We start from the raw sequence: 20,328 nt of genomic DNA on the forward strand, positions 1-20,328 counted from the left end.
TATTTATGGTAATTCTGTTTTTTTGCCCCAAAGGTTAAATCTCTGCTTAGTTCCTCCACCACCAAAAGCCATACCAACAGTAGTATGGTCACTTACTGCTTTGATAATGTCAGAGAAGTCTACAAATGAAGGCTCTTCACCTACAGTGAGGGATAAAGGTGATTAAAAGGACTTAATTGTTTAATCTTCTTCTTCTTTCATTTGCTCCCATTAGGGGTTGCCACAACGAATCATCCAAAATTGTTGTACGCATATTGATTTGGCAAAATTATACACCGGATGCCCTCTCCTGATGTAACCCCCCTCATTTATCGGGCTTGGGACCAGTAAATACTAATAAGAAATAGCAGTTTAGACTGAACATAAACATTAGCTATGTAATTCAAATAAAGACTTTTTAAATGTCTTTAAATGCGATATAAGCAGTGTGCCTACACTGAATAGAAGCAAGACAGAATATTTTGATAGGTAAAGGTAAAATGATGTTCCTTTCTCTCATTGTTAATGGAAACCCTTACACATGGATGCTCTACAAGAAGGGAAAAAATAAAATTAGTTGAAAGACTCTTAACATACCTCATGAAAGATGGGAGTTGGCGAACATTTTCACACTCCTCTGAGCTCAGCATCTGAGCCCGTTTAGAAGCTTTATGTTTATCACAGCATAGTACACTGAGAGGTTGGTTATAGAAGTGCTCCATAAGAGAAAGCTGAAAAAGTGAACCACTTGTTTTAAGAAAAAACAAAAAAGCACAGTTAAGAAAAATAAAAATCAACATCCAGGGAAGCCAGAATAAAGCAATGATATACAGAAATATACAAAGAATAACAAAAAAAGGACTCAGTCAACTTTTCATTTGACTAAACTAATATAAAATTTAGCAGAAACATGAAATTTGAATCTGGACCATGATTTGGCTTTTAAATTCCCAGAAAAGGATTTAGGGGTTTACATTGACAGAAAGTTTTTATCATCTAAGCAATGTGCAGAAATAATTTAAAAAATGAAATAAAAAAAGAAATAAAATGTTTGCTTTTATTGTGAAAACTGTTAAATATAAATCAAGGAACATTCTGCTTAGACTATATAATGCACTAGTAAGACAAAGCTGGATTACTGTGTGCAGTTTTGGTCACCACACTAGCTATGCAGTAGAGAGAAGCCAGTTGCATTCCAGTACTTAAGGACAAGTCAGACAGACTTAGAGAATTAAACCTGTTTAGTCTTGAGCAGAGGAGGCTGCATGGGGACCTAATCCAGGTCTTCAGAGTCCTCAAAGGCACTGATAGAGTAGATCCAGCAGAATTCTTTCAATTTAAGGGTGACTCATATATTCAAGGACACAAGTGGAAATTAAGGGAAAGTGCATTTAAGACTGAAGCCAGGAAGTATTTCTTCATCTAAAGATTTGTGGGAATCTGGAATAAACTACCGAGACATGTAGTTGAAGCAGAAATCTTGACAACCTTTAAGAAGTGCCTGAATGAGATACTGGAGCAGCTTAGCAATTAGCTAAACAAACAAGCTTGATGGACCAAACAGTCTTCTCTTGTTTGAAAAATTTTATGTTCTAAATTTTGAAAATATAAGGAAGTTTCTTAAAATCCAGAATAATGGAAACATAGGTAGTAATATGTACTGTTCAATAATTCATAAACATTGTATAAAGAAACATACAGTATCTAATATAAGTACAACCACAAACGTTAGGTTTTTAAATTAGTACATTGGCTTATAGTTAAACAGAGCCAAAGTTAAATTCCTCTATTTAATACATTAAGTAATTCATTCATTTATTTATTTTCTAAACTAGATAATTCAAGTACATTTTGTTTTTGGCACAAGATGCCAAAGCCTACACTAGCAACATCAGAGCAAGACAGAAACCAGTGCAGAATTAGGATAAAGTTCATCACAGCGCACCTTCAATCTTATACATACCAGCCTTTGGGATTTGAAAAACACTAAATGTGAACAATGACAGGGAGAATGTACTTGCTCGAGAAAGCTGAACATAATGAGTCCTGAAGCGGTAAGGCACCAATATTTGCAGTTAAACTCTTCTTACTGGCTACAGTTTAAAGTGTTCACTGGCATTTGCAAGATGCTTCTTAAACTTTCCAAGTGAAACTGAAATCCTGCATGAGGCAAACTTTTTAGCTATAAAGAGCCTAGTCTACCTGCTAGTCTAACATATGGTCCAATTAAATCAAAATGGAATACGTGTAACTTTAGCATAGTGTATTCCCTGTTATAGCTACTACAAAGTGTGTTCATAAATAAAAGTTTTAATTATTATGGAAATTGTTGTGGTTCAAAATTAAAACTGTGACTGCTCTTTTTATCTTAAGCCAGGTCAGAAGTTCTCTTTAATTTTAGTCATTTAGTCACTCTGGTGCATATTTGAGAGGGAGTTTCTTTTTGTTCTTTATTACACCTTATATAATTTATTGTATTAGGACTTTGTTTGTTTTCGTATACCCTCGGTGTCAGAGCACAGAGTCAGCTATTGTAAAGTGCCCCTTGAGCAACTCCAGTTTAAGGCCCAGCAGAGTAGGATCCCATTTGGCAGTAACATGGATTCGAACCGGCAATCTTAAGGATACCAATGAGATTTTATTTGTCATAATATAATAATATTTATTTAATGATTGATATAACTTAATAAATAAATCCAAATTTCCCCCTGGGGACAAATAAAAGTGCTATCCATGTATCTACCTAAACATAATTTGGATTTCCACTCTCTTTCTCTTCTATGTCCTAAAGTGGCATTTAGCATGGCTGACATTTACTGCTGTATTATATATATATATATATATATATATATATATATATATATATATATATATATATATATATATATCATATATATATATATATATATATATATATATATATATATAACATATATATATATATATCTAACCCACCCAATTGACAATCCTGACATCACTTTTGTACCACTTCCAGCTCTATCGCTTCATGTTAGTCAGGATAAAATAACATCTGCATGGAAAGTGGGTGTCACTCAGAGCACAAGCACTCAGTTTACTTAACAGCACAGAAATTAAATGGGGTATCTCATCTGAAACCCTAGCCCTTTGTCAAGTTGCTTATTTTACAATATGTTTTTACATATTTTGCTCTTTTACACATAAATACACACACATTTTATGTACTGTATATACAGTATATCAATCAATCAATCAATCAATATGTATGCGAAGCTCATGGCATTTTTTACTTAATAAAAATAAAATAAAATGATTTTTTGTGATTTCATTAAATAGTATGCTTTCTTTTAAGCCAATTTTTAGGTGGGTACAATGAACTAATCTTTTACATGTCAAGTGGGCCTTAAATAATTTTTGTTAATTATGTGAATTTCCCCTTGGGATTAATAAAGTATATCTATCTATCTATCTATCTATCTAACTGGGACTAAACTGAATTCTAGCTTTACATTTGATACTTACATTTTCTTCAGCAACATTCAGGTCTGTCAAGCAATGTCAGTAAAATCTACCACTTGTGTCATATAATGTGAAAGCGGACGTATGCTATATGAGCAATGACTATCCTTAGTAGAGCTGGCATCAACTTGTTTTATCACTATGTAACCTTAACTTTCATCTCTGAATTATGCTGTACAAAAAAGATCATAATAGAGTTCTTGTTTACTGCTACAGTATGTGCCTAATATTGTAGTCACCATAGATTTCTGATATAACTTTTTAAATAAAATATAAATGATAAAATACTTATGTTTTGAAATGAAATATTTGAATATTATAGAAGTTATTTACTAGTCTTAACTCCTCCTTGATCTTTTTTCTAAGTTGTAGTGTAGTTTTTTTATATACTATTGATACTTTCTAAAAGGACTAAGGCCCAGTTTGGTAAGTTAAATAATATTTACTTTAATATATTTGTATTAAAGACGGAAAACATGAAACAAAATCTAATTATTTGGACAATATATAAAGTTTACAAATAAAAGAAAATAAAAACACACTATGTAATCTTTTTAAGCTAATATGTAATTTTCACATTTCATTTGAACAAAGGCTTCTAAGGATACAGCACTTGTACCTCATTTAAACTTAATTACTAGATAATTTATTACGACAAAATTGATGATTTAAATTTGCCTAAATAGCCATTTCAGTTTATGACAGTTGAAAAGATACTGGAATGCAAAAAAGCTGAGAGGCGTTTTCTTTTTCTTATTAGGCATATAGTCACACAAGCTAGTTAAATGAATTCATTACTCTGTCAGTTACAACAGAAAATATATTTACCTGCAGTCCTTTAATGAAATTCCTTACAGAGAAGTCATGAAACAGGAAGATGCTCAGTAGAACCTGAAGTGCTTTACCATTTAACTTGAATGGAAAACTTGTGGTCAATATAAGCTGTTGAGGAAAATATTCACAAAACATAATTTTTAGTGCAATTACTCAAGTACAATTCAGCTGTATACACCACAAAGTGCTAACAGAGCAACACAACTATTAATGTGATTAAATGCACTGCAAAAAAAGTGTAAATATTGAAGAATTTGATCAACAGCACATGGAAAAGCAAAATAAACATATTTAGAAGCTATCTAATTTGACTTGAGTTCTAGAATTTTTTTCCTGCAGTCTGAAAAAATAAACAGTACATCAAGAGAAAAAAATTACTTGAGAATGAACTATGAAGGAGCTAAAAACAGAATAACAATAATAATTTTAATCAAAGCTGAAACTATTCTTTTTAAGTTTAAAGGTTATACTTCAAGCTGAAAAAACAATGAACAGATGAATTTAAAGCATTAACTGTGAACTGTTACTATAGAATGTAATGAAGTATTTTTACCATACACAGTAGAAGTGATTACTGTTGCATTCATTAATACTTTGCAGAATTTGTTAACTTAACCAGTACGAAACAACATTTAAAAAAAAAAATCAGCACTCAGTACTGCACCATAAAAGCTGTGCTTTGACAAGTCAAAAAATTATTTGGTGAAAGAGATTTCTGTAAAACACTGTAAAGACATTTCCTTTTTGTGTTTTTATGTTCTTTGCTACTGAGCTAATCACTCAGAATTTTATTTGAAAACGATCTGATGAAAAATGTTCAGACACTGCCTTTAATAAACTGTGTGATCTAGTGGTAGTTACTTTATTGGCCTGTACTGTCCAGTTTTTTGCACAAAAATTCTTATATAGCTACTACTTCCAATTTAACTTAGAAGCCAAACCTGAATATTAACAGTATGCAACTTTTGACAAAATATGAAGAAGCTACTATGGTCAGGCACAGGACCAGGATATAACAGGCAAGTCTACATTTTAAAGAAAGGCTTCAGGACAGACTACCAGACTGAAAGGACCGGACTGAAAGAAATCCTGTGCATTCAGCATGGGCCACTACAAGAATTTATGCCCTGAAAGTGTGCTGCATACTTGGGAGTGGCATTATGCATGGTTACTAGAATGACAGGATGAGTTGTGGCCTGAGTGGAAGCAAGCAGTGCTCCATCAGGAAACTACAGGGCAGTCAAACAAGCAGTATGCAACAAAGCATAACCATCTGGTCGAACAGAGGGTGAGGCACTGTGGAAAAATCAGAGGAGATAAATAACTCACAAAGGAGACATACAAGACCATACTGTTCATTTAGCAGGTCAAGTAGCCAAGAAGCTGCTTTAGAAATCTGTAACATAATGCATGCCAGGTGCTACAGAGGTAAAGTGATGCCAGGACCCTTTAAGGGTGTTCTAGTGTCAATTCCTTGGAGCAAAAGTAGGTGGTGTTCCAGGCTGTGTAACTGATTTTGTGCCTTGGCTGGAAACAATTCCTGCATGGAGTTCAAAGCTTCACAGGCAGAAGAACAGTGAACCAAAAAAATCCAATTTTTGAAGGAATAGATGCCATGGTCTAAACACATAGATAAACAATGATGGGAGATGATGTGGAGAGCTTGATTGTGCTTGGTATGTGGGAAAGAGGGTGAGCTACCTTTTTAGACAGACAGTGACTCAAGACACACATAAGAAAACTCTGTTGTTAACTTTATACTAGGTGGCTCTTTTTGTGTTTCCTCTCTAAGGTTATTTTTGGCTAATTAAGTTTCCACTTTTGGTTTTAGCTGCCTTAACATATTTCTAGGTGTGGCAATCTGCTTCAGACAGTCTTCTTTCTACTTTAGGGAGTTAAATTGTCAAAAAAAAGTGCAAAATGTAATTGTAGCCCTCTTTCATCTATATATTTCTTCTAGAAGAAATTATTTTTATGCAATAAACAACCTCTAGCATGAATTTATAGACATCAATGTGGTATAATGTTTATGTGTGAGTACTAAAAAAAGACATGACACCTTTTGTTAAATAGTCTTCATGTCTACAACTTTAAATCTACTGATTTTTTAGTGTATTGCCATTAGTATGTAATAATGTGTTTATTATAGTGTCCTCAGCAAAACTAGAATGCCTGCTATTAATTCATTTATAAAAATATTACAGATCGAGGGGACTTCTCAGCTTGAAGCTATACATAAAACATGTGATAGGAATAAAAACAAATCATTCCATTAGATGACCACATTCAACAAGAGCCCAGTTAACTTACATTCACTATAAGTGCAGATTCAAACAAAAGGGTGTTTGTCAAATTAAATTAATTTGATTAAATTTTATACCTTGTCCATAACTGTAGTCAGGTGCTTAGTGCAGGAAAGAGACTGAAAAAGCTCAATGCACAGGAGAGAGGAAACTGAATGGGGTAGCATTCGATGAACAGTGGCTGGAGAAGTGGCAATTCCAAATATGAAGATGAAAGGCAACTGATGAATGTATTGGCTGTTTTGTTAAAAAAGAGAAGCATTATTTAAACATCGATGTTTAAAAAGAGATAGAATAAAGTAAATTTAACTAATTAAAAATATTCAGAGTATACTGTTAGGAGTTTGTGTTTTGCATATATATAGTAAATACCAGTTTCTGTACATTGTGCAGCATTTAAAAATTTTGTTTACTAAATATCTGCTAATTAAGAAATAAATCTATTTTAGTTAAAAACATCACAATGCATACAAAGCTTGATATCTGATTACTTATGGAACCTTAACATAACATTCACTTAGTTACTTAGTCACTTGTCTCCAAATCAGAAAATATCCGCTAATGACAAAGGAATTAAATATTTTTTAAATAAACAAGTAATTTAGGTAGTTTTACATTGCTTGAGGGCTAAAACCCAATTTTATTATTAACTTAGAGACCTCCTTAATCATGTCACCTAAGTCATAATTAAGCATCCATTTACCACAACCATTTTTACACTAAAATAATATAATATTCGTGAGTTATTTAAATACACATAAAAGTAGAAAAAGGCATCTTTAGAAAACTTTTTTCTACTCTTGCTTACCTCAGCAGAACTACTGCAAACAAGGTCCAACACAGACTCCTAGTCATACACTAGAGATTGCTTCTAAATTGTTATTGATCTGTCCCTTACCAATCTTAAAAGATTCAAGTTTAAAACAAGAACAAGTATAACATCAAAATAAAAATACAATTAATGTTATAAAGAATGACTAATAATAATTATAATAATTAATTAGTTAATTACAATTGTATAATCCTTTTCTAGTCTACCCAACTTTGTAGTTCATTTCACACAAAACAATAGCTTGTTTTTGAACCGGATTTAGATAAAATAGTTAAAAAAAAAATTCTAAACATTATAAATAGTTACAGTAAAACAAAAAGAAAAGCCATCAGGGTTTAACAACTCTACCTGGGCAAAATGTAATTAGAATGGCATAAACTAAAACAGAGATGCAGGACAACTAAAATACAGGTGTATAAAACAGCATTGACTTAAAATGTTATTGATATGTATATGTTACATGTTATAAGCAGATATAAATAATATCACCTGCTTTCAATACTATTCTAAATTAATATATGATCAAAAAGCTTTAATCCTGAACCTGAAAAGGGCATTCTATAGTGCTGAACTGGCCAAACATTAGGTTCTGTGTGCAAAACACAATTTACAAGTTTTTATCATTTGTGATTTATAGTGTTTCTTGCTTCAGAACCTATTCATCGTGGAAGCTAAAAAAACCATAAAAATCAAGGATTGTGCTATCACTGACTCTCTAACACTAGAAGATAAAACTCCTTCAGAAAGTCATTCTGTGCCAGATAGCATATACCGTCTTCATATATGCCACAGTGAAGAGATGGGACACAGAATTCCACTGTGACATGATATTTATATCAGAGGGTCTCAATATTAGTTCCACTAAATCTTCACAGAATTTAGGTGTTACATTTAACACTGATCTATCCTTTAAGACCAGATTCTAGCTATGAAACTGAAGAAAACTGACTGCATTTTCTCAATATAAAGTATTCCTGAATTACAATTACAATAATTATTGGATTTATTTCAAGTATTATTCACAAAAGTAACACTTTATTACTTTATTATTATTTACAACCTACTGTTAACACAAAATGGTGCTGCAAAGCTTCGTACTGGAACTTTAATAATGATATATAACCCCTGTTCTTAAATCTCTACATTGACTTTTAGTTAAAATCTAAAGCCAAATTTTAAACCCCACTTGTAACATATAGGGATGTAAATAGATTCAGGCCACTTTATTTAACATAACTTATTAATGTATGAATTTTACAGCTTAGATTACTGTCACAAATCTAAAAATTTAATGGATAAAAAAGTACAAGAAGTAAATTGACAAGCTGCAGAAGTAACATACTGAGATGATCTGTCTGCCAGTGTATACTCCACTCAACTCTGAATTTAAATCCAGGGAGAATACTCAATGCACATTTATTATTGCTGTACAATTGTTAATTTATCAAATATATTTTTCACCATATCCAATTCAATATCTTGACATCCTGTAGTAGCATTACAGTTGGGCCACTGTTATTTGGTTGAATTTGCTACTTCTGACCATGAACGATACTTCAAAATGATCTGACCTTTTGCCATCAACTATAACAGATATAGGAACACCAGACTATCAATTTATTATATTAAAGTAATAGACCATAGTACCCAGTGGAGAGGCAAAATTTATGTTGAAGTCTCGCTCTAAAATTGTTGGCTGCATTTAACCTTGAAAAACAACAGTGACTGTGGGACTTCGACAATAGAATATATTGTCAGAGAAATATTGAACCATTACGATCAACAGATAATGCAGTAGTGAAATTGTTTTTTATAACTTAAACAACAGGTACATGAATATTCACTATGTACATAATGTGTCACTGAGCCATATTTCCTCTTCTAGTCATCTTGGAGTAAGTTGGCGGCATTTTTTTGTTTTAAAGTCATGAAGATCATGTAATGTATCTGGTACAAATTCAAACGACAGGAGAAGTGTGATGATATGATAGAGCTTAGAGTACTACACAATACATGACACTTTAAATAATAGAACATTTCATTATAAATGGGTATGGGAAAGTCAAATCGAACATTTATAAGGTAAAGAACTTTAAGGTAGGTTTTCTCTTAGCTTTATGACACAGACACTATCCGGAAAAGCTGAAATCTTATTAATGCTTTAAAATATGGGCAGTGCAGTCCATTAAGGTAAGGTAAAGTAAGGGTGCCCTTGCCATGATGTCCCGAATTTAGATTGCAGTTAAAGACAGAGGATCATGACCAAACAAAAGGGAAATCACACCTTCAATTTCTCAAGAAAATACTTGCTTGCTATATTAAAGACTTGACAATAAACAGACATGATATTTAACAGATGGTAATTTCTCTGTTAAATAACTTCTCCAGTGCTTTTCTGCTCATTTGTAGCTCACCAGCCAAAGATCATAACGGAAGAAAAGCTGTAAATAACTTGCTGATGTGTATTTTCTAACATAATTTGGATCTAAAAGGCTTTTCTCACATATCTATACAGATTGTGTCAGATTTCTGAAGTGTGACATTTCAGAAGGCATTAAACAGTTCCTATCATCTGCAAAAAGATTATGCCAGAAACAGTACAAGCAGTAAAATGCTGAAGATGGGCACCATCAGAGAAAAAAAAAAGCTATTAGTTAATTCCAACTCCAAGTACACAATCTACTGTACTATTGCTCTGTTAACATAGCCCGGAAAAGAGCAATGCTTGCCAATCCCAAATAATTCAACAAGCTTTTATTTTTTTTTTTTAAAAAAGAAACCCTCACTTTCTAAACTAAAATAAAATAATGACAAAACTTGAAAAGAGAGAACCACTCAAAGGCATCTTTATAAATCATCACTTTCCTTTTCCGCTTGTTAAGCAATGGGAAGTCTTCACCCAAGAATGTCAAAAACATGCATCATGCAACACCTCCAGCTGCCTCAACACTTGCCAAGATCACATCCGCTACTCAGTCTGATTTCTGGACAGTCAAGCTCTCAAACTCCAAGCTTACTTCCAAATAAAAGAAAATATCCAGGCTGCACAACAGAGAAAAGTAACTGTAGACAAGAGCTCTTTGTTTAGCCTTTCACATCATACTGTGATGCCCCAGCTGTGAATTATATAATTCAGTAGCTGCCAGAACAAACGCAGCTGCAATGCAAAGGGAGCTACAGGTGATATTCTTTTCAAACTGGAAAAAAAAGAAACCCAAAATTACTTTAATGTATTAAAGCATCAAGCAGCCCCATCTCAGAACTTATCTTTCATTACCCCTTTTTCCTTATTTTAAACAGCTGTTTGATAACTCCTCTTGAAAAATAAAACATCTTTCATCAGGAAACTGTTGCATCCTGCTGCCATGTTTTATATGTAGACTGACTGCACGTTCTAAACTGAGAGCTTACTTATAATCCCCCTTCTCTACCCTCTTGGCAAATCTTCAAAGATGAGATTAAAACAGTATACTTCTCAGTATACAACAGTGACCTATGCTTTAATAGTTACTATAATATTAGATTAATAACACATTTAACTTTAAGTTCAACAGATGCCCAAACTTACACTTAGGGGCCATTTTATTATTGTCGATATACTCTATGTCATAGTGAGTTGTTTCTCATTTTGCCTTCAGTACAATCTGCATTATTTAGGTCATGAACTCAACAAGGCATTGAAATGTGTGTTCCATTGTATTGTAAGCGGTCATGTGGTAGATCCTAATTGTAACAGCTACATTAATTTCATCTCACCCCACAGATGTTCAAACAGATTGAGATCTTAAACTCCAGGATTCTCCTAGACTTGCACTTTATTCACCTGAAAATTCCCTTAACATACAAGTACTCTGTAGATATATAGAAATAGACCTGATGAGCAATGATATGCTATCTTGTGGCATTCTCATATTGGTCTATATTATGAAAAGAACCATGTGTTTGCCATGAAAATATGTCCAACGCCATACACCATGACCATCAGGAAGAAGTATCTATGTCAAAGTGTTTTTACCCTTCCATCTATATGAGTAAGTGGGAACTGGATATCTAACTTGAAAGGCATGTTTTCTTCAATATTTAACCATCTTGTATTTGAGTTTCTTAGCCTAATACAAATTCACTTTACTTTTTTGATGAACAGTAACAAAATTCAGCCGTAAACTGGCTGATACACCCTAATACAATGTGTGAAGAGTTGTACACTTTCAGCACCATTGGGCTCATATCATGGTTGATTGATTGTTGCCAACCTGTTAAGCTGCAAAAGTCATGTTGACCTCTGCCGTTTTTATTAGCTTTCTATGTCCCTGGGTTGCTTTTAGAAAGCATTTTTACATTTTGGTCCATGGTGCACATACCCAAGATACTATTACCTGTACGATGCTTCCACTGACTGAGCAGTCAATTATGCTTAATGTGCAAGGGTCTCTCAAAGTGGCCACTCAGTGTATTATAATTCAAACAGTGAAGAAGCTACCATGCTGACTACTAATTGATATCTTGTGTTTTTATTTATTTTTTTAAATTATGCAAACTGACAAGCCTGAAAAGGAACTCAATACTGTTTCCTTTTAAACAATACATTAGGTTCAACACCAGGCTCAATACCAAAACACACACACACACACATATATATATATATATATATATATATATATATATATATATATATATATATATATGTATATACACATACATACATAAATAAAAGTATAGGAAGGCATCGTGGTTGCTAGCAATGATGCATAACTGTTCTAGAGTCCTGGACTCGAATTCTAGACTGGTCACTGTCAATGAAGATTTTACACATGCTCCCTATTTTTGTAAGGGCTTTTCTTGAGGTAGCAACGTTTTTGCTCCATATCTGAAAGTCATGCATTAAGTACATTGGTGAGCAGAAGTGTGTGTGTGTGTGTGTGTATATAAGTGAGCTCTGTGTTAGACTAACATCTTTTCAAGGGCTGGTTGCTGCCTGGTGTCCTTCTTAGATAGGCTCCACCTCATGACCATCAATTTAGTTTAATGCAGAATATAAGCTGGTGTGATTATTTGCTAAAATAATACTAAATTAATAGTGGTACATATCCACTACAAGGCAATAACTGGTTGATAGTGCACCTTATTGAAATGAATCTGAAGGAACTGCACTTTATTTAGAATCTGTGTCTCTCTTGGCTTGTATCTTATTATGATTTTTATTGTTATGTACAGTATATATAAAATTAATATATATGCAATAATTTCTGGTACAATCTGACTTTGAATATAGACTAACAAAATTTTACACTTTCTACATATTAAAAAAAAATCAAACCTGAGGCAACCTCACTAAAAAGTTGCCATTTTCACTGGACCTTTGCACCTTTTGCACTCAATAGCTCCAAAACACAACATGACATCAATGTGATTTTTACTTCAGATAATTAGAAACGATTGCATTAGAAAACACCACCGATTCCAGGTGTTTATGTTGACCAAATATTTGATTTAAATAATTAAAATTGTTCAAAAAGAATATCAGTTTTTACATCTTTTGTTCAATAAGTGTTTAATGGTTGATCAGATCAAAAATCAGTTTGCTCTTTTCTAAACGCTCACTTTATGGAAAACAAAATAAGTCACATTCAGGTTTTGTCTAGAGCAAACAATATTTGAGCAAATGGCCCATTTGTGAAGAAACGCATGCTTGAGCTGGAGTAAGAAAAATGTTTTGAGAAGACGGGAGTGAGAAGGGCAGACACTCTGAAGGGATAAGCCAGTAATGCTCCTCAGGGATAAAGATGGTGTGTGCGTCGATCGAATCTCATTTATTTTTCATTGGTCAAGTACATTACAACTGTGGTGCATTCTACACATTCTATAACATTTTAATATTATTACTAAACTATTAGGAGAACTATTACAACTGTTCCAAATATTGTTCCTTGCTGTAAAGAGACTTCTATTTCGTCAAATCTTATACTTATACTTAATTTCATAGACAGAAGGCAAGCAAGGCATTTGAAACTAATGACAGAGTCTTAGAAGCAGGCTTTATGGAAATGTGCTTGAAAGAGAGAGCACTGGTCAAAACTGGTTCAGATACAAGTGGATACTGATGAAAGATGATGAAGGTACATGTTGAACAAGAGAGAGAGAATATTTTCAAGTTTATTCTATTACCAGTCTTTGATAGGTCACATGGCTAGCTTGAAATAAATTCCAAAAAATACAGTGTGCAAAGAATATTGTGTCTTTGGTACTGCATAAAGTAAAGTTTAATTAGCAATGTAGTGGAAGCAGTCAGCACAATGGATTCTAGATATTTGACACTGATGTGTGTGGGTTTCTGAAAGAGTATTCTGTGATCCATGGCTCACATAGAACTAAAGTTTTTTTTGGTTTTAATGGATAGATGAATTACCGTTTAAAACATGCAAGTTTTTCATTATATGATTATGAGCAAAACTGGTTGAATTAAGGAAGTATCACTAAAAAGAATTGTACATTAAATATTAGGTCTTTCATAATGCATATAAAATGGTTGATTAGCAATGCACTGGAAGCTAATACGCACAACATAAGGGATGCTAGACATCTGGCATTGGTTTAAGATTCAAAAATTAAATGAGCAATCTAGCTAATGGAAAATGAATGTGGTTGAAACTGAATATATAATTATTTCATCTGCTATAGCAAGTTACATTGTTGGGCATAGCATGTTTTATTGAGTATTTTTTCAAAGAACGGCTTAAACAAACTTGTCCACTGGGACAGGTCTGTCATTAAGAGTATCCTTTCCCCTTTATTATTTGAATTGTGTGGCACACATATAGATATGTCAGTTTATAATACAGTAAAAGTGATGCAAATATATTAATCAGGATTAAAACCATTATCCCGTGTTAAACACAACCTCACCAGTTCTCAACCTGTTGTGAGATGTATTGATATATGCTCATTAATATTGTTTATTATTACCAGAAAACTGAGCAGTTTGATACAGATAAATCCCATAATGGAGAGAAATGGTTATAATGAGCAATGATTTGATAGTGATGGTGAAGTTGAAGGGGGTAAAGCAAAAGGTGAGTCTGGAATGGAAAAAATATTAATGGTATAATTCAGAAGCAGGGGCTTTACTCTCAAGGATCATCAAGATTATGAATAGTGAAACCGATGAATTTAGGGTGAACAATCCACAGTAGGTCATTGTAATCAGATAATGACAATTAAGTTAGGTGATAATGCTACAAATAAAGAAAGAAAATGGACTAATTGCTGTTATTAGTTCCCTGAATCAACTTTAAGAATTTGTGCTAATGACGTTTGATTCTCTGGGAGAAATTGTACTGTAAGCTTGTACCATCAACATACCCAACAGCTAAGTAAACGCTAAACTGCTCTTTAAAATTTTAAAAACAACTTTTACTTCATACGCTATATGCTATCAATTTATAAGAATATAAATCCTACCTACCCTACTCTATTTTCACTAAAAGACATAAGCAAATAGTTTTTCTGCATGTCTGTGGACCACAGACATTTGTGCAATGGGCAGATATATTCAGAAAATCTTGCCATCTTGAAGGCTGGCAACAAGTCACATAATTAAAAATATTAGACAATTCTGTCAAACTTGTTTTGATATTTTTCAAATAAACAGTTCATATAATTTTTTTAAAAAAAGGAAATGAAAAAATACACAAACACTGTTGTTTTCCATTAATGATTTCTTTCTTCTACGATACACACTTAATGACATTTTCACTTGGGAATAATTAAATTTGTCTGTTCTAATCTAATCTAATCTGCACAAAACAAAATACATTCTAGCTTGGTTTAGCAAGACTTGACCTAAAGATAAACACAGAAAAATAAAATTTCCATATTTTTATTTCATTAAGGAAGCATATTCCGAAATGATACTTTGTAGAAAACAAACAAAAAAGACTGCTTTTTAAGAGTTTGTTTTTCTTACTATAATAGTTTCTGCTGCAGTTTACAGAATATCACACACTGTTTAAAAAAGTAACACACATTTATCATATCGGAGGAGAAAATGAGATATTCTGGAAGCAAGAAGCTGGGAGGCAAAGTATGTGGGCGGCCCCTTATTTTAATGTGCATTGTGATTTTGTTGACTCCCATGTGGCCTTTCTTTATTATTAAAAATAATTCAATCAATACTTCTGTCTATGTCTCTGAACTCTATTGGCTACCTAGGATCAGACCTGACAAACTACTGAGACCAATTGTCACCTTTTAAAATTGGTTTAAGATTAGATCTAAACAAATGTGTGTACATCTTACCTGCAGATTATAATGAAGTCCTGAAGCACCTTAGAAGTAAAGCTCTCCAGGTCCTTAAAAATCACAACTATTGGTGGGTTTTGCCCAAACTTTCCAAGTGTGGATTTACGCTTTTTGGAAGGAGAAAGTACATTAGAATCCTGCAATATGAGAGAAAAGAAAAACTAACAATCCATTCAATTTTCTAATTTTGCATGTTAAAAACAATATTACCTCTAAGGAATTGCCTGGTGTGTGCATATTTTTCTTTGCATGAATGACAAGATCTAAAAACCACAATTTCTGAGCACCAGTACTAGCAATTTATTTCCGTATATAGCACAAAAAAAGCATCACACATATGCAATACATTAAATAATCATATTTAATGTTAAATACAGAAAAAACAACTGTACTGATAATTGGTTTTTTTAAGTTTATTTCTACTCAAAATTTAAATGAATATTCAAACAGTTTCTCTTCTGACGTTTTTTGTCTTCCATATGTTAGAAACTCTATAAACATTAACAATCTGTGCAGAATTTAAATATAGCCAAATCAAATTTTCCAAATACTCTGCACTAAAGCAATTTTGTTTTATTTTTGTTAAATTTTGTTTTTATATTGTTTATTAGACTAAATCATCTTTCACAGTCAGCACAAGGTCTGGCATATGCCACAAATTTACAAAAGTGAAAATAACTCCTTGAAATGATTCTGCTATTTAGTAAATGTAACCATATCTGAAAATGTCTTTACAGTTCCAGTTTCTAACTTTTCCTTAATTAAAATCAATAAACAAAGTTCAAGATTCTAATGCAATCACAGCTGCTTCTGTAGCTTTGACAAATTCGTCAAATTTTGCCTTCTTAACAGATGACCTGCAGAAAACTGTATAAAAAAAGTCCTCTGTGTGTTGATGTCGCTCATCAGGTGAATGTTTTTCCAAGCACCATCTATACCCAGGTCCTCACCATGTGCCACACAATGTTGCTCTGATAAGTGTAGAATGGATTGGTGCAAAACAGCAGCTACACCGTTTCATTTGCACTGTGTTACTGATGCACAGTCTGAGGTAAACATTACCATCTAGTTTAAGTTTAACTTGTTTTCCATATAAAACTGTTGAACAGCACCAAGAGTAGATGAAGTACCACATGCTGTTGATTTTTTATTCCAATGAGCACAGTTTTATGAATGGAATTGCCTTCAATCCTAAATTAAATACAATTAACATTTTGGAAACTGTTACAGTTATATGAAAAAGTCTGGGAACCCCTCTCAGCCTGCATAACAATTTACTTTAATTTCACCAAAAAAAGATAACAGTGGTAGGTCTTTCATTTCCTAGGAACATCCGAGTAATGGGGTGTTTTCCAAACAAAGATTTTTAGTGAAGCAGTATTTAGTTGTATGAAATTAAAACAAATGTGAAAAACCGACTGTGCCAAAATTTGGGTACTCTTGTAATTTTGCTGATTTGAATGCATGTAACTGCTCAATGTTGATTACTTGCAACACCAAATTGGTTGGATTAGCTTGTTAAGCCTTGAACTTCATAGACAGGTGTGTTAAATCATGAGAAAAGGTATTAAAGGTGGTCACTTCCAAATTGTGCTTCCTTTTGACTCTCCTCTGAAGAGTGATAGCATGTGATCCTCAAAGCAACTCTCAAAAGATCTGAAAACAAAGATTGTTCAGTATCACGATTTAGGGGAAGGCTACAAAAAGCTATCTCAGAGGTTTAAACTGTCAGTTTCAACTGTAAGGAATGTAATCAGGAAATGGAAGGCCACAGGCACAGTTGCTGGTAAACCCAGCAGGTCTGGCAGGCCAAGAAAAACACAGGAGCAGCATATGTGCAGGATTGTGAGAATGGTTACAGACAACCCGCAGATCACCTCCAAAGACCTGCAAGAACAGATGGTGTACCTGTACATCGTTCTACAATTCAGTGCAATTTGCAAAAAGAACATCTGTATGGCAGGGTGATGAGAAAGAAGCCCTTTCTGCACTCACGCCACAAACAGAGTCGCTTGTTGTATGCAAATGCTCATTTAGACAAGCCAGATTCATTGTGGAACAAAGTGCTTTGGACTGATGAGACAAAAATTGAGTTATGTGGTCATAACAAAAAACGCTTTGCATGGCAGAAGAACACCGCATTCCAAGAAAAACACCTGCTACCTACTGTCAAATTTGGTGGAGGTTCCATCATGCTGTGGGGCTGTGTGGCTAGTGTGCTGAATTCAGTGGATGAATTCAACCCAATTTCAACAAATTCTTCAGGATAATGTTCAAGCATCAGTAACAAAGTTGAAGTAACTCAGGGGTTGGATATTCCAACAACACAAGACAATGACCCAAAACAGAGTTAAAAATCTGTGAAGGCATTCATGCAGAGGGAGAAGTACAATGTTCTGGAATGACAGTCACAGTCTTCTGACTTATCTGAATATCATCGAAAATCTATGGGATGATTTGAAGCAGGCTGTCCATGCTCGGGAGCAATCAAATTTAACTGAACTGGAGAGATTTTATATGGAAGAATGACCAAAAATACCTCCATCCAGAATCCAGACACTCAGTCTATAGGAGGCGTCTAGAGGCTGTTATATTTGCAAAAGGAGGCTCAACAAAGTATTGATGTAATACCTCTGCTGGGTACCCAAATTTATGCACCTGTCTAATTTTGTTATGATGCATGCTGCATATTTTCTATTAATCCAATAAACGTAATGTCACTGCTGTAATACTACTGTTTCCATAAGGCATGTCATATATTAAAAGGAAGTTGCTACTTTGAAAGCTCAGCCAATGATAAACAAAAATCCAAAGAATTAAGAGGGATTCCCAAACCTTTTCATATGACTGTATGTCAGTTGATTCATTGACTATCAAAATGTGGTGGCCAGTTTTCTAATTTCATTTAACATATCAGTTTTATTGTTGAATTTACACAAACTATGAACACAAATGCGTACTGTAAATGCTACTTCACCAACTAACTTATGTTTTCATGTAATTGGCAACTTGAACAAGAATATCCTGGACCACCTATAACAATGAAGAGTTTCTTTTCACAGCCAGCAAAATGTTACCTATTAAAATGTTAACCTTTTCAGGTGTTAATTATTTTCGCTGCAAGTTTTTTTTGTCTTCAAGTTCCTGTTTGAATTCTGTTAATCTTTTTTACCCAACAAACCTTTAGATTTATTTTAAAATTTTGTAACTGAATCTATATGAGATTTCTGGTGTCATGGTTCACAAGGTCTACTTTCCAGTCGCAACATGCTTTCTCTGAGGTCTATTTGTTAAAAGATGCTGCTTTCAAACATACTGCATGTGCTGTCCGGCGGTCTGTGCCAAGATCTTTTAATATAACATTCCACAGTCAGTCATTCCATTTTAAACCCCAACAGCATTTACTTGAAATACTGCTTCAACTCTTTTAAGCTTTTCACTTAGACATCATAAAAGTGATAAACAAAAAAGAGCAAAAGGTAAAAAGAAATAACAGTATACATTGTTTAATATATCACAAATTAGTTTGAAACTTTTTAAAATCAGATTAGTAACTGATTTAGTTGAACTTTTATTTCATTTTTGATATTTTAATTTAGTTTGAAAATTGGGTCTTTTTGTGAACAACCATGTAAAATCTGTGAACGACACTCCTAAACTCACATGCTCAGCTTAGATGGTAAATTGGTCATAACATGTCTGAGTAGCTCTCTGATTTACAGATCAGTGCACAAAGAACTGAATTGCTAGAAAATTAAAAGGTGACTTTAAATTTTTACATCACAAATTCTTAAAATCAATTTTTTGCCAACTTTATTTAGACAATGTATTTTGGTTAAATGGGGTACCTAAATAATCCAAACAGCAATAACAAACCCAAGTAACACTGTCTAACACCCTTATCCAATTCAACAACAGTAAATGTTGCAGAAACAAATGCCTATCCAGGCCAATTGCACATCATATTGGTGCACATCCACATTCACTCATACTATGCCAGTTTAAAGTTGCCCATCAGCCTAACTTTTATTGTGATGTGAGAGAAAAAAACAGAGTACCTAAAGGAAAAAAATGCAGACCTCAGGGATTCTAAAACAGATCTCAGGAGTTGTGACCTATATAAATATATTTTCACTTTTTGCAAGCTTTCCATGGCTATCCAAAGAGAGTGAAATCTCAGTCTTCCTAGTATTGTCATTAGAAAAATGGACATGTTTCTGTTTCTTAAATTCATTCTATCCCGACACTTCTTTGGACAGGTTTTTGATGTATTAAGAACAGATATTTAAACAATTCTTCATGCAATTTTACATGCAGAGCCACTTGCATTATATTTTTGCTGTACATGTAAAGTAGGGAAAAGGATAAACAAAGTTTAGTTTAGTCCCATATGTTATTCATTGATTGATGGATCTTGCCCACAGCACTCAGATGGAGTCCTGTGCTGTGAAAAGCGTCAAGCTGGGTCGGGCACTGTACACTTAATCTGTTCTCTACCAGCTGAGTTTATTTATTTATGTTTTTAACTAGCAAAATACTCGCGCTTCTCAGCGGAGAAGTAGTGTGTTAATGAAGTAAGGAAAA

The 20,328-nt window shown here is 33.4% G+C and overlaps 1 protein-coding gene across 1 annotated transcript in view; it reads right to left on the bottom strand.

The window, feature by feature from the left end:
- Window positions 1-20,328, bottom strand: part of orc3 (origin recognition complex, subunit 3) — a 120,898-nt gene that overhangs the window by 40,947 nt on the left and 59,623 nt on the right. Inside the window, exons 7-10 of the mRNA XM_039748007.1 lie at window positions 15,742-15,881; window positions 6,692-6,851; window positions 4,306-4,419; window positions 577-710 (exon numbers count right to left, since the gene is read on the bottom strand). Of these exons, the coding sequence (XP_039603941.1) occupies window positions 577-710; window positions 4,306-4,419; window positions 6,692-6,851; window positions 15,742-15,881 (548 nt within the window). The remainder of the gene's footprint in view (window positions 1-576; window positions 711-4,305; window positions 4,420-6,691; window positions 6,852-15,741; window positions 15,882-20,328) is intronic.

Source organism: Polypterus senegalus, chromosome 3 (assembly GCF_016835505.1).
Source record: "Polypterus senegalus isolate Bchr_013 chromosome 3, ASM1683550v1, whole genome shotgun sequence".
Classification (NCBI taxonomy): Eukaryota; Metazoa; Chordata; class Cladistia; order Polypteriformes; family Polypteridae; genus Polypterus; species Polypterus senegalus.